This window comes from Podarcis raffonei, chromosome 1 (assembly GCF_027172205.1).
Source record: "Podarcis raffonei isolate rPodRaf1 chromosome 1, rPodRaf1.pri, whole genome shotgun sequence".
In the NCBI taxonomy this organism is placed as follows: Eukaryota; Metazoa; Chordata; class Lepidosauria; order Squamata; family Lacertidae; genus Podarcis; species Podarcis raffonei.
Window position 1 is genome coordinate 88,772,507 of NC_070602.1, and position 15,328 is coordinate 88,787,834.

The 15,328-nt window shown below is 41.5% G+C and overlaps 1 protein-coding gene across 4 annotated transcripts in view; it reads right to left on the bottom strand.

Moving 5' to 3' along the window:
* Positions 1-15,328, bottom strand: part of CNTNAP5 (contactin associated protein family member 5) — a 312,663-nt gene that overhangs the window by 109,561 nt on the left and 187,774 nt on the right. For all 4 annotated transcript variants that reach the window (XM_053402908.1, XM_053402895.1, XM_053402900.1 and 1 more), the window contains one exon: positions 11,929-12,035. In XM_053402908.1, coding sequence (XP_053258883.1) covers positions 11,929-12,035 — 107 coding nt within the window. The remainder of the gene's footprint in view (positions 1-11,928; positions 12,036-15,328) is intronic.

Genomic DNA, 15,328 nt, shown 5'->3' on the forward strand with positions numbered 1-15,328 from the left:
GCATCACTGGCTTTAAGGTATGAGCCTGCTTATCTAGGGAGCCCTTCCTAGATGTCCCAAATTCCCCAGAAAAGTGTACAGTTGGCAACATGGAGCAGACCTTCCATGTGGTTTATGCCTATGTTCTGGACCTCCCTTTGAAGGAAAGACCAGCTTACTGCTTCATTCATGTCCTTTCAGAAGTTGGTTCAAGACTACATCTTTAGGAAACCATTTTCATTTGTAATTCTGGGTTTTAACATCTGGTTGTTTTTTTTGCAGTCGTATTTTTATTTCCTTCTGCATTGGTGCTACATTTTAAATAATGTGTTTAATTGTTAATACATGGCTTTATTGTTGTGGTTAGCAGCCTTGAGGCAAGAAATGCTAAAAACAAATTTGGAAATTAGCACACAGTGGAGAATTGTTTACACTGCTAGATGTGGCGGTTTGGGGATTGGAGGGAGACATAAAACGAGTCATCAATGAGATAGGAAGAGTTGTAAGTTCAGAGGAACTTGAGGCTCAAGGAAAATAGCAACATTTAGTTCTGTCTCACCACTTGCTCTAATGAAGCTTCACATGGCAAAAGAAAGAACTAATCTGGTAGTAGCATTTTCATACCTTCCAACATTTCTCTGATGGAAATTATCAACAGCAGCAGCAACAACAATTTTATTATTTATACCCCACCTATCTGTCTAGACCCAGCCAGTCTAGACGGCTTCAAAACATATATAAAAACATAATAAAACTATACAGGGCTGCCTTCAGATGTCTTCCAAAGGTTGTACCGTGGTGCCCTGCAAGACGAATGCCTCACAAGACGGAAAACCCGCTAGACGAAAGGGTTTTCCGTTTTGGAGGTGCTTCGCAAAACGAATTTCCTATGGGCTTGCTTCGCAAGACGAAAATGTCTTGCGAGTTCCTGCGGGTTTTTTCCCCTTCCCCCCCCCTTTTCCCAAGCCGCTAAGCTGCTTATCAGCTGATCCGCTAAGCCGCTTAACAGCTGATCCGCTAAGCCGCTTATCAGCTGATCCGCTAAGCCGCTTAACAGCTGATCCGCTAAGCCGCTAAGCCGCTTAACAGCTGATCCGCTAAGCCGCTAAGCCACTTATCAGCTGATCCGCTAAGCCGCTAATAGGGCTAATCCGCTAAGCCGCTAATGGGCTTGATTCGCAAGATGAAAAAACCGCAAGACGAAGAGACTCGCGGAACGGATTCTTTTCGTCTTGCGAGGCACCACTGTATAGTTACTTATCTCATTGGCTTGGGGGTTGCATAACTCCATACCTTACAAAATTTCTCAGAGGGAAACAAGGACGTCCTAAGGAAATATGGGACATTCTGGGATTAAATCAGAAACCAAGAAGGCTTCCGTAAATCTGGGTTAAATCTGGACATATGAAGCTGCCAGATCAATTAGTCCTTCTGTCTTGGTGTAGCAAGTTTATACCAACTGGCTGCAGCACTCCAGGTCTTCAGACATGTCTCTTTCCTACCTCTACTGAGAGATGCTGAAGTTTGATCATAGGACCTTTTCCATGCACAGCATGTACTCTGGCAATGATCTATGGCTCTTTCCCACACACAGAGGGGATGTACATCAGAGAGAGAGTGGTGGGAAGTATGTAAAATTGGCAATTCTCATACAGTTCACTTATTGAATCTGTGAATGTTTTCACTAAAGGACACCTTATGTTGCCACTTAGGGGCCTTGTTAAATATACCTCTTATATTGCATTGACAGATACAGGGCAGAAAAATAATTAAACAGAAATGTATATACTGAATTGGCTGTGGGTTATGGATGTTTCTAGAACCTGCTCTACATCACTGGCCTATTAATAATTTTTGCTTGCTAGAGCAAAATCATATGATTTCTTTGAAATATGAATGAAAGATGTGAAGTCACTCATTAGGAATGCAGGCAGATGGTATAATGAAGCATTATTGCCAACAAGAGTCCTTTGGAGGCTATCACACAAACCAACGGTGGGGGAATCCACATCCTGAAAACCAAAGCAGAGTGTAACGTACGCACTGGGCTTAAAATGGCATAACACTCTCCCAGAGAAACATAATTGTTTTCAAAGAGATAAAAACAGAGATGAAATGAAGGAACTGATCCCTTTTCATGTTGTTGTTTTTTTAAAATATTCACACTCTCAAAATATAACATTGTGGGCCCATATTTCACTTCCTTATCTTTGATTTCCTTAATTAGTTTTCTGGCACCAGAAATACAGTATCATGTGGCTATGATAGCCAGAGGCAATGAGAATGTGTGGTTTAGGATGTTTTTTCAGAGCCATTCAGGAATAACATGTGGTCCCTCCCACACGTCAGTATGTGGGTGGCTGCCATGCTAAAACAAGAGATTCAGGACTTTACACCTGCGGTAGTAACACAATGTGTGAACAATACCCAATTTTCTTTGTGAATGTCTAAACTTCCTCTTAATCTTCTTCTGTCTCTTTTTTCTTTTTTCTTTCTTTTTTTGTTTGTCGGAGCTACAACTTATTTTTTCCAGTGGTGTAGATAGCATCTGGTTGTTAAAATTTGAAATTTGGCTCTTCTTCACTGTATTGATTATGATTATTGATCTATCAATCACCTTATAAACCACCATTTTGTGCTGATTTCCACATATTTATTTTTTTAAGCACACACAAAAAATGCATTGAAAACAAAACTCAAACCCTAACAAGCAGAATCTTGTGGCAAAGACCCCTTTATCCAGCTGGGAAAGCCTGTTTGAAGAAAAATGTCTTCAATTGTTTCTGGAAAGTGAAGATAGTGGGCACCTTCATATCTCAATAGAAACACTATGCCACAGAACAGGGACTTCTGATCTTTTTCAAGCTTGCAGGAGAAACCCTTCCCCAGAACACAGTGATCTATTGGGTGTTTAAGGGATAAGGCTTAGTAACTTGGTCAGAAGTTGTATAGAGTTGTATAGGGACATATAAGTTAGTAGCAATACCTTGGACTTGGAGTCCAGGAGCAGAATGACAGCCAGTGCAAATACCGGAAGCAGGATATTATATGCTGGCAGTAATTCTGCCTCCACAAGCAGGCTAGTCACTGAATTTTGCACCAGATAGGGCCTCCAGAACTAACCTTCATTCCATCAGTGATGGTCAAGCAATGCAACAGGGTATATCCAACTAAGTCATATTCAGAGTAAATACAGTGAAAATAATAAACATGAGTAATATAAAGCTATTTATTTAAACTGATATATTTTATGTATTATTTAATTGGGCATAACCCATTAATAAGATACTGGGTTGCAATCATGTAAGCCAATCAGTGCTAGGGAAGGGATGAAGGAAAATATAAGAGAGACATCTGTGACAGCATTGCAATAAGGTGTGGAACAAGAAAGAAATACTCAGCAGAGGGTGACAATTTGTCAACACCATTAGCTCAGTAGTGATGCCTACCCAACAGCAATAGCTCATTTAAAATGTCATTTTCACCATAAACCAGTGACAGTATTCTGAGGGCTGAATGGGATTGGCAAACTCACAGTTTGTGACATTCTCACATTTCTCCCCTGAGCATGCTGCTCCTCATATACTCTCGATTTCCCTGAATGACATCGTGACCCACCTTCTAGGTTAGGCTCAAAGCACTGGCCAGGTGTTTGTCTCCTCCCTCTCAGTTTCTCCTCATATTTGGTCCCACATGCTACTTCTTCCTACACAACAAGATTACAAAGCTAGAAATCTTCATCTGCACCTTGCTGCTGCTGTTGCTGAGAAAACTCTAACACTTTGGTCATCTCCTGCTTGAGTACCGCAACTGTCTCCTCTATGGCCTTCCACTGACAAACATGCCCAGCCTTCTCACTACCACCATTCACTTCACTGTTCAGCTTATGTAATACCTTTCATTAAGTCCTTACACGACATTCATGCTAGCTTGTGAATCCAGTGCAGAAATTCCCCATTATTTCAAAGCCCTTCATGCCCATGTCCCCTTATTTCTCTGCCCGGGGTTCCTTACATCCAGATAGATTCCTTCCCCTGTGGCTGAATGTCACTGACAATGTTTATCTGCCTACTCTGACAGGCATAATCAGGCATCTTTGTAATAATGGGTGCTGGATGAAATGCCATTTTCAGTAACAACAAATAAAGGAATAAGGAGTGGAAGGAAGGTTTCTCCCTCCCTTCTTGTTGCTCTCATAGCAGAACCATTAAAAGGCAGGCGGTGAACTTAACAGAAGTGACTGTCATGCTCACCCTCCTAATACAATTGTCATGTTAAATGCCAAAAAGAAATGAAATCTGTGCTATTGAAGAACTGAATTTGACAGGCCCCACTGTTGACAGACTAATAAAGTCCCTGCTGTGGTGTTCTGGGATGACAGATGGCTCATTTTCCTCTTGTTAAAAATACATATTTACTGATATGGTACCAAAAGAAAAGAATACTACAGTTTTTCTTGTGTGCAAATATAGCTTTTTTAAAAAAAAATCAAGAAATTTAGAGCCTAAAGTTGACTGTACATGAAGGGTTGTTTTGATTACATTATTATCTTTCCAGAAGGCCAGTTCTTTTAGTGTGATGCAGAAAACACAGGGAAGAGTCTTATGGCACCTAAAAACATTATTGGTGCAAAAGCTTTAATGGGCTTTTAGAATGCCATCTTGGGCCCTGGTGGATAAGGGAAATGGTTCATATCCTAGAGTTCCATTTCCATTTTTTGTCTCTTTCTCATCACAAGAAAGATGCAGAGAAAGTTGAGTTTGGGGCAAAGAGTCGAACCCCCTTCCCTCTGGTGTAATAAAACCTAACAAAGAAGGAACAATGAACACTGAAAGAGAAAGAGCTCATATACAAATATTATTTTTAAGGGACGCTTTTGTGATTGGTGTGTGTGTGAGAGAGATGCTTTTTTGACACTTGAAAAACAAATCCACAAATTCAAAACCTGAGTTTCAGATTTCAGACTTTGATACAACTTCTGGCCCTTTTTGCAACCATTTTTTTCTAGTCCAATCAAATTTTGTGTTAAAAGTTTTCAGTATCGATGTCATAGTCATTTCAGCTTTTAACAGTGCACAGATCCTGCTAGTACATATTTGAAACACCCAGTAGCGGCATAGCTAGCCGCTTGGGTGCCTGGGTGGAGTGTACGTGCCATGTAAAGGGGGGGGCAAGGGGCCTGTAGGGCGGGATAGGGCAGGGTGTGCCAGAATCCCAGCGCCTAAGCCCCATTCCACTCCACGGCTCTGCAGGCCTGTGTTGCTTTTTCGAGCAGTGCAGAGCCTCCAAGGAGTCCACACGCTGTCTCCCCCATAGCTGTTGAGCTGTTCAGGGGGAGGTGGCTGGCAGACGCAAGCCCCACGCTGCCCAGTGCCCCCTGCCCACACCCAAGTTAAGGCTCTGACACCCAGGATATGTTTTAATATTTACCTAGGGTGCCACTGAACAGATTCAGATGAGTTAATGGCTGTGCATATGTGTGTGCGCCCACATGAGTGTGCGCATATATATATATATATATATATATATATATATATATATATATGAGAGAGAAGGGGAGAGGGAGAGAAAAGGGAAACCAAGGTAATTCATTTTTCTTGTCTTCTTTTCAAGGCATAGAATGTGTTTACTTCATTTTGACATTTCCCCTTCCAGTGAGATGGCAGCCATTTGGAGTATTATTCACACAGGTAGAAGCAAGGCTTCATGTTTCAAGCTGGGTTTCAAAAAATCCACATATGCTTTATTGATTGGGAATAAAGGGTGATGGGAAACAAAACTAGCCAAGCACAGCTGGCTCAGCAGCACTTGTCAGTGTGAGAAATTCAAAAATTATTCAAGAGCAAAAGTAATAGAATACAAAAAGAAGAAGAAAAATCAGGAAAAGAGGGGGGGAAGCTTACTTTGGGTGAGGGGATTCTTAAAGGTTGAAATCCTATACATATGTTCAATGGGACATACTGAATAGAAATGCATAGGGTTACACAGCATATATCATGTGGCCCTTTGCAGAGCCAAAAGTACATCTCTAGTGTATCCCTTGTTTGAAACATGAGAAGCAAAAACACAGAGAAATGCACAGTCACAGTGAGAAACTTGGCAAGTAATTAATAGTAGAGATAAACATATAGGATTTAGATGGCATCAAAATTACTTAATGGTCAAGTGTCTCAAATGGGAATTATTTCAAAATCCATTATGGAATTAAGAGTCCCAATTTGTTCTGTTCCAGATGATGGTTGCACAGAAATATTGAGTGGTAGCAAGAGTCCAGATCTAGGATAGCTCCAACTGGAGCTCAGGTTGGAGAGTCACATACAAGCACAGCAGACTCAAATGATGCTTCAGCCACAGATAACTTACTGAAGCATAAACAAAGCAGCAGCTGACTATGGGTGGCTAGATCCAACTCCACAGAAGGAAGATCTATTAACTATTGGCGCCAATGACACCAGGGGAACTGTGGTTCTGTTATGGCTTCCAGGCTAGAGTCCTTGGTCTCTGAAGATTATGCTAACAGAACACAAGCTTATCATGTTGTGGAGATGTTTGGAAGCTGACCTCCCTGTACATTTGGGCATCTGTGGGAGTGAAGTCACCTAGAGTTGATGTTGAGGCTAAAACCCTTCCCTACTGCATCTCCTCAGAGTTGATAACTTCACCCCTCAAATATTGCACAAACGAGTTGCCAAGGTTACAGTGGGCCATGATGTGGGCTGCGGGGGGAAATGTGAGTGCTTTGCAATAGGCTTGGAAAACAAAGGTCGCCTGGGTGACAGTGGCCAATGCAGAAAGTGAAAGGGGGGAGTTGTTTCTGCAAGTGGTGCTGGGAAGAAGGAGGAAGTGGGCAGAATGTCATGTGGCACTGAAAAAGAAGACATCTTCACCATGAGGCAGAGGCAGCATGGCTGATTCATCTGCTTGTGGGTCTGAGCTGGTTACTCTTTGGAGGACAACAAATGACTCTCCTGTGATATGAATTCCCTGAACCCTCTCCATCTAGATGCAGGTTTAAATATGTGTAAATAATCTATATTTCATAAAGACAATGCAGTCTCTGCTGTGCCTAATTTCTGACGGAAACACAAACCCTACATGAGTGCCTGGAACCCCCTGGAATCTTTCTACCACTTGGGGGTGATTGGGTGTGGCATGTAACCATACCATCCCTTCTTAAATTGGTACTTCACAAGTGACTAAAAGGCATACCTAATGGTCTATACATGGCAGCCACTAAAACTGTTTGTTCCATTAGGGAATTATGGTCTGCCTACTGTTGGATGTATCTTCTCACAGCAGTCAAGTACCCCATTAAGATGAGACATTATCAAGACATGATAGCAAGAGAGGCACTTGCTGACACTATGTCGCTAAACAATGTAATAGCAACTTAGTAAGCACACACTGTTCTTAAATAAAATAGTTATTGGCTACTCCTTGAGAAATGCTTTGATTTTAACCATCAGGACATTAAAAAATATAAGGAATGTAAATTATACCACATGTAGTTAACACACACACACACCTTTCTTTGGGTCAATGTGGTTCCTGTTTCATGGAAACAATCAAGATATCCCAATCAAATTTATTCCAGTTAGAAATGTCATTTTAGTGAGAGAAAATAAGCCAGGTTTTCATGGTGGCTGGGTGGGGGAAAGTATTCATCTATCAAATGACACTTACCAAAGCAGAACGTTCAGTCTACCTGAATATTGGTACATCTGAGTATTTCATTTCAACGTAGAGCCAAAATGAATGTTGAAATGTTGGCATTTCCTGTGGGATGAAATTTCCATTTATGGAGCTGTGTTAATATTCTGCATATGTTATATTGGAAATTGTCTGACATTTCCTTTTCTTTTTCTTTTGGTAGAGAACATCCCTCTGGCAGCAAAGGAAACTTGTTAAGAGACCTTTTTTGTATGTATAAGATTAGCATGTACTGATTCAAATATCAGGGACTGTAATAATTTTTGTTAAATATCTCATAGCATGATGTTTGGACATGCTGACATCTTTCAGAACATAAGGGAGAAGTTATTTCTGTTACATCACCAAGGAAATATATAATCTATGGATGGCAGGATGAACTCCAGAGTGGAGAGATGAATGTCAGTAGTGACAGTGGAAGAAAGGAAAAACAAGAATTTGTGTTTCAGGAAGCAAGGGTGGAGATAGGATGGAGAAGGAAAAGCCTAAAAAGAAAAGGGCAGAAAGCTAGGCTCTATAGACAAGACTTGCCACTCTAACTTAGGACATGCCATGGGAGGAAGGAAAAGGTGATTTCAGGGCTAGCCAACCCAGTGACAAATCATGGAGAGGAAGGGTTAATTGAAGATCTGTTCAAAAGTGGAATGGACTCTCTAGGGTTGTTGTGGACTCTCCTTCTTTGGAGAATTTAAACCAGAGGTTGGATGGTCCTCTGTCATTGATGTTTTAGCTGAGTTTCCTGCATTGCAGGGGGTTATACTAGGGTCCCTTCCAACTCTACAATTCTATGATTCTATGAAGGAATAGAGGATTAATGGGGAAGCAAGACTGTTTAAATAAACAGATCTCAAGAGGGCTCTGAGAATAAGAAAAGCTCAGAATTCATCCAAGTGGAGAGCTTACAAGGTGGTTTCTAATAGCAAGAGAACCCTGAGGCTCTGAAGACTCCTGTGATCTGTAGTGGGAAAGTGGAAGATTTCACAATGTTGAATATAATGCAGAAGAAAACATTTCTATAGTCAGCCAGTGTTAGGGATTGAATTTTCTGAAAATCATAATGTCAGACTTATCTGTACAGTATTCCCCCCCCCCAATCCCATTTCACTCCTTGATCTTAATGAGACTTGAGCTATTGGCTTTATTGGTTCCATTACAAATACCAACATTTATTTCATATTATATGCATTATTATGCACTTAATGATGGTGAGGATTCCAGTTTGCTCCACGTTTTGGAGAGCACATATTCATTTCACCAGTCTTGGATCAGTGTGCAGATCAGGATGTTGAACTGTGGATCAAGCTGCACACTTGACAAACAGATCTTGGGGAAAAACAAATGTCAAGGAAAAAATGCAGAAAAATTGACTTGACTTTAAATTAGTCCATTCCGCATGTGCATTTTACTTTGTCCTTCTCCAGGTGCTTCACCAAACTTTAGCACCTGAGAAAATGGAACTAGCAACCATTAACAAAAACAGAAAAAAACCAAAAATGCTTCAGACTCCATGAGGACAATAAGAGCCAATGCTCCAGTTTAGGCTTCTGAGAGACTATTCAGAGCATCAGTTACCATATGTCTTTGTAGTGCTACTGATTCTCCTCCCTACACACAAAGAGGACAGTTTCATAAAATGAAAGCATATCTTGGAGTTGGCAAAAATTGAATTGCCGTGATCTTCATTTCAAAAGTGCTGCTCTGAAACATGCCTATGTTTCTAATAAAACAAAATTGCATTGCTATGTGAAAGTTCAAGTCTGAAACACTGCAACCCAGGTCTCGTTCAAGCGCAGCTCACCACAGATTGCTTTCAAAAGCCAGAACAAAAATACTTTTCAGAATCATTACATGGTTCATGCAGCATGTAAAGTGGGAAATGAGTATTTTTAAAAACTCAAACATCCATACCTAGAAATATGTCAATTTAGTACAAATGTTCTGTTGGGTAAGTACATTTTCATCTATTTCTGTGAAACAAATACCTTCAGCTATTGTTCATGTTGAAATCTGCCAAAAAGAACCCTATCATCCAAGCTCTCGGGGTTCACCTGTACTGAATGCAATAAAGGAACACCACCGCAAAAGAAAAGAAAATGAAAAAGTGCCTCCATCTAGCAGAGTACAATGGGCAAATGAATTGCAGTTAGAGCCACGGGGGGGGGGGGGGGGAGGCAGGCCACTCAGGGATGGGACATGTGGATACACACCATGTTGATTTCTATCCCACCCTTCCTATGTAGCAATGTGATATTAGCTAGATACCAACTATGTGACCAAACAGGAATGTTCTCCATATATGCCAGTTAGCTGGGGTGCATGTTGTTGTTAGGGATGCGGGTGGCGCAGCAGGTTAAACCACAGAGCCTAGGACTTGCCAATCAGAAGGTCAGCGATTCGAATCCCCACGATGGGGTGAGCTCCTGTTGCTCGGTCCCTGCTCCTGCCAGCCTAGCAGTTCGGAAGCACATCAAAGTGCAAGTAGATAAATAGGTACCGCTCTGGCGGGAAGGTAAACGGCGTTTCCGTGCGCTGCTCTGGTTCGCCAGAAGCGGCTTAGTCCTGCTGGCCACATGACCCAGAAGCTGTATGCCAGCTTCCTTGGCCAGTAAAGCGAGATGAGCGCCGCAACCCCAGAGTTGACCACGACTGGATCTAATGGTCAGGGGTCCCTTTACCTTTACTATGTTGTTGCTAATTATTGCATTTGTTAGCTGCGTTTCACACTACTGTATACTGCAGGCCATGGAAAGAATAGTCAGATGGGGTGCTGTGATTCTCAGGTTAATTTGATTTGGTCTCTTTCAGCAGGAAATGAAGCAGGTACGAAGGAGATTTGTTTCCATCTCAAAGCCATTGCCTGCAGCCCACTAATTTTATGCAACACCTTCTGCCTCTCCCTGTAATTATTTAGACAGTGAGGAAATGAGGCCGTGCCTGTTGCCTTCTTTCCCCAGCTGCTCATGTTATGTGGCTTTTGATAGTGGCCTCCATTTTGTCCTCAGAATTCAGCCAAAGATATGTTTGACTGAAGTGGATGAACATAGGAAATGACACTCCTCGCCCTGCTTTGGTTCTATAACATAACCAACCTTGTAATTAATTTCTCTATGCTTGGCCTTCTGACTAGGGAGGTCATGAGGATCCAATAAGTTATTTCCTCCTCAGGAAGCTAGCTTGCAAAAATGATTATTTTTGTTATAGTTGGAGCACTCCCCAATCAGCACCCTATGGAAACAACCACCCACCCCCAACTTGGACAGCCACTCCAAAGGGACCCGGCTGAAATGGATCTAGAAAATCAGTTTCCTTCCAAAGTGCCTGAGAATCTGGTTTGCCGCCACCTGCTCAAGAACCTTGCCCAAGAAGGGGCAAGTGAGATAATGAGATAATTGATTTATAAACAAAACGATACTATGCTACAGGATTTTGAAATCCTGAAGACTCTAGTTTAGACAGAGATAGGATCCTTCAACCAATTCAGAATTGCAAAACACAACAACAACAACAACAACAAATGACACTTCCAGGATAAGCTAAAAACCTCAAGTGATATAACTTGTTCTCAAAAGGCAAATCCATTCAGGAAGGCCATTCTTCTAGGTCAACCTTCTAGATCGACTACCAGCATCCTTCCAATTTAACTACCTATATCTTTGTTTGAATACCTGCTCAAATCTACTAATCACTAGAAGTTTCCCCGACTTTACTCAATCCATTTTTGTTCTGATGCCTTCTCATTGGTCATTTTTTTTCAATTCCCCTTTACACACTTTTGGATTCCCTACCAATCTTTCAAAGATCAGGTTTTAATTTTATTTTGGTTTCTTCTTTGCTTGCTCTCCTCTCCCTGAGCACCCCTTGCAAGACTCTTTCAATATTATCTCTACTCACCCCATCCAGGCATTATCCAAGTGCACGCCAGGAACATGCTTAACTTGCCTCTAGACTTCAGGCTTGGTGAACGATCAAGGTCTGTCATCTTTTAACAAATATTTGAAATTACTGTGGGCATAGATGTTTAAGCTCAGTGTCTGGGCCCCAGCTTTGTATACCTACTTACAAGTAGGTCTCATTGCATTTTGTGATTTATTTTTTTCTAATGTAGGACTGGGGTGTGGATTAACTTCCAAACGTTCCATTTCTTGAGCCTGTGTAACAGAAACACTTTGCATTTTTGCTAAATGATAAATTCCCCTCTGTGCTTTTACGCTACAGTCATTTAGATTGTGATCCACTTACAATTATGACAGGTTGTTCCTGTGTAGCCAGTTTCACCACAATCACAATGGAATGTTGTCCAGGATTGGGAGCATTCTCCTCCATGTTCACAGTAGTCTGGTAGACACCTGGGTGAGGAGGATGAGAAAGGACAGTTCAGCAAGAGCAACAACAAAGGTATTAGTTGCTTTTAACCAGATTACATATGCAATGAAATGTGCAACATATTGCCCTTTGCATAACTTTCCCTATCCCACTATGTTTCCTATGACTACAAACATTGGTGCATAGATGGAAACCATTCCTAGGTTTTCTGCTTAGCTTGAAACAAAGGTGTTCAAAAGAATAGCTTGCACTGAACAGAATGAATTCAAAACCAAGTCAAAATTAACACCAAAAAGAGGTTAGCTTTGTGTTCTTTCTGTGTCTAGGCAACATAAAATGTATGTTTTATTCTGGCCTCCGATAAGGAGTAGTAATGTAAGATGAACAGAGATGCAAAACTTTCATCATGTTTTCCTTCCAGTAGCACCTTAAAGACCAACTAAGTTAGTTCTTGGTATGAGCTTTCGTGTGCATGCACACTTCTTCAGATACACTGAAATAGAAGTTGCCAGATCCTTCTATATAGTGAGAAGGTGGGGAGGGGTATTACTCAGAAGGGTGGTGGGAATAGGTGATTGGCAGATAGCTGTGATGAGCCTGTTGACGATTCTTAACGACTGCAATAGGTCTTACAGGAAAAAGCAAGGGGTGAGAAGGTGAAAAATGGCTTTGTCATGTATAATGAGATAAGAATCCAATGTCTTTGTTCAGACCAGGTCTCTCCATGGTTTTAAGTTTGGTAATGAGTTGCAATTCAGCAGCTTCTCTTTCCAGTCTATTTCTGAAATTCCTTTGTAGTAAAACAGCTACTTTGAGATCTTGTATAGAATGTCCTGGGAGATTGAAGTGTTCTCCTACTGGTTGTTGCCATCAAATGCCAACAGTGTCCTTCAGCTCTCTATATTGGACAAACAGGCCAAACCTTACGCCAAAGAATAAACGGACATAAATCGGACATCAAGAATCACAAGACAGAGAAACCAGTAGGAGAACACTTCTGTTTTACTACAAAGGAATTTCAGAAATAGACTGGAAAGAGAAGCTGCTGAATTGCAACTCATTACCAAACTTAAAACCATGGAGAGACCTGGTCTGAACAAAGACATTGGATTCTTATCTCATTATACATGACAAAGCCATTTTTCACCTTCTCACCCCTTGCTTTTTCCTGTAAGACCTATTGCAATCGTTAAGAGTTGTCAACAGGCTCATCACAGCTATCTAGTGTATCTGAAGAAGTGTGCATGCACACGAAAGCTCATACCAAGAACTAACTTAGTTGGTCTTTAAGGTGCTACTGGAAAGAAAAAAAGAAAAAAAAATGTTTTGACTATGGCAGACCAACACGGCTACCTTTCTGTAACCACAGCTATCTGCCAATCACCCATTCCCACCACCCTTCTGAGTAATACCCCTCCCCACCTTCTCACTATATAGAAGGATCTGGCAACTTCTATTTCAGTGTATCTGAAGAAGTGTGCATGCACACGAAAGCTCATACCAAGAACTAACTTAGTTGGTCTTTAAGGTGCTACTGGAAGGAAAAAAATTTTTTGTTTTGACTATGGCAGACCAACACGGCTACCTATCTGTAATCATGTTTTCCTGTTTGCACTGACATTTCGGGTGCTAAACTGAGTATCTGGCTATACTAGGTTCAAGGATATATGAGTAAAGAGAGCTATTAAAAATAAAAATAAAAAGAGAATGGGTTGTGAATAATATACTTTATGCTCTCCCCCTCACTCTCACCAGAGCTCTGATACCAAGTACTAGTGAAATGAAGAAAGCAACATGAACTGCAGTAAAGCACAGTCAGTCAACAGAAGTGGGAACAGTGGGCGGTGGACCCAACCTGAGAGCTCCTTTCAAAGCCTTAGTTATGCAGACATAAATGCAGAATCAGCTTTGCTGGTACTCTTGAGGGCTAGGTTCCCCCTCAGAATAGAACTTAAAGCAGATTTCTCCCAGGTACTACACTTTAAATATTTATGAAATTTTATTGGGACAAAGAAAAAGGCTGTTTGGAGTTTTTCAGACTCTGGCTCACTCACTTGGGAGGAAGATCCAGTCTGAACTCCTGGCATCATTCCCATGTTAAAATGATATCACGTGACTCCAGGGCCCTGGTGATTAAGATCCTCTCCTGGAACATAGCAGGCTGGAGAGGAAAGGCCAATGACCCTGAAGACATTTGTTTTATCAAGTTATTTGACATCATCTTATCACAAGAAACCTGGGCTCACTATGAAATAAGCTTGGAGGAGTTCAATTCGTACTCCCTCCTAGCTCATAAATCCAACATCATGGGCCGATATAAAGCGGGACTAACCCTTCTCTGCACTCAGCAGCCTAATCTTGAGATCATTTCCCTCCAGCCATGAAATCATTTCCCTCTAGCCACATGACAACATTGCCCAGACGTTCTTATTGAGATATTCAAACTTGGTTCTAATTATAATCAACGTTTATATCCCCCCTTGTCCTGACAAGCAGACATTGATGGGCTATTGGAACCAACTCACATCATTTTTGGAAAAACTGGAGACCAAATTCCCCAACATTTATCTGCTAATTGCAGGTGACTTCAATGCAAGAGTGGGTAAAGACAATTTTGAGCTTGTGAGAGAGATGGGTTTCAACAATGAGGATCCCCTGCCCGAGCTTCTCTCTGTCATGTGACATTCCAGAGACACCCATATAAATGAAGCTGGAGTTTGCCTTGCCAAGTTGTGTGTGCATTTCGACAGAGTGATCCTGAATGGTTCATTACCAGGTGACCTGCTAGGAGAGTTCATGTTCATCTCCAGGAGAGGAAATAGAGTGATCTACTACATCTTAGGCTCTTCTGCTCTGTCAAACCAGGTTTAAACCTTTCAGGTGGGCGACCGCATTGAGAGCAATCACCTTCCTGTGATTCTAACTATTAACTTCCCCATCCCCATGCATCCTCTGCAAGAACCCCCTGCCAACAGAACTGATCCAGCTCGAGCCATGAACTTTATGGTGAGCAACTGCACCCCTGGTGATTATTCATCTTTGACTCTGGCCACCAAATTTAACAATCCCGTGCTCACATCTGCATTGCCTCTGACTCCTGATGCAAGCAAAGATTTCCTGCTTAGAGTCCCTTGGACCACAGACTCACTTCACAAACTGTTCCAAACAGAGTTCATGTTGGAACATAGAGCTTCTATAATTAACTTGGTAATCCCCAAAGAAGCTATTGAATGATTTGAAATCCTAATAACATCTCTGAATGAGTTTTCAAAACAACAATTCAAAGGGTGAAAACAACCCAAGGAGCCCTTTGCTG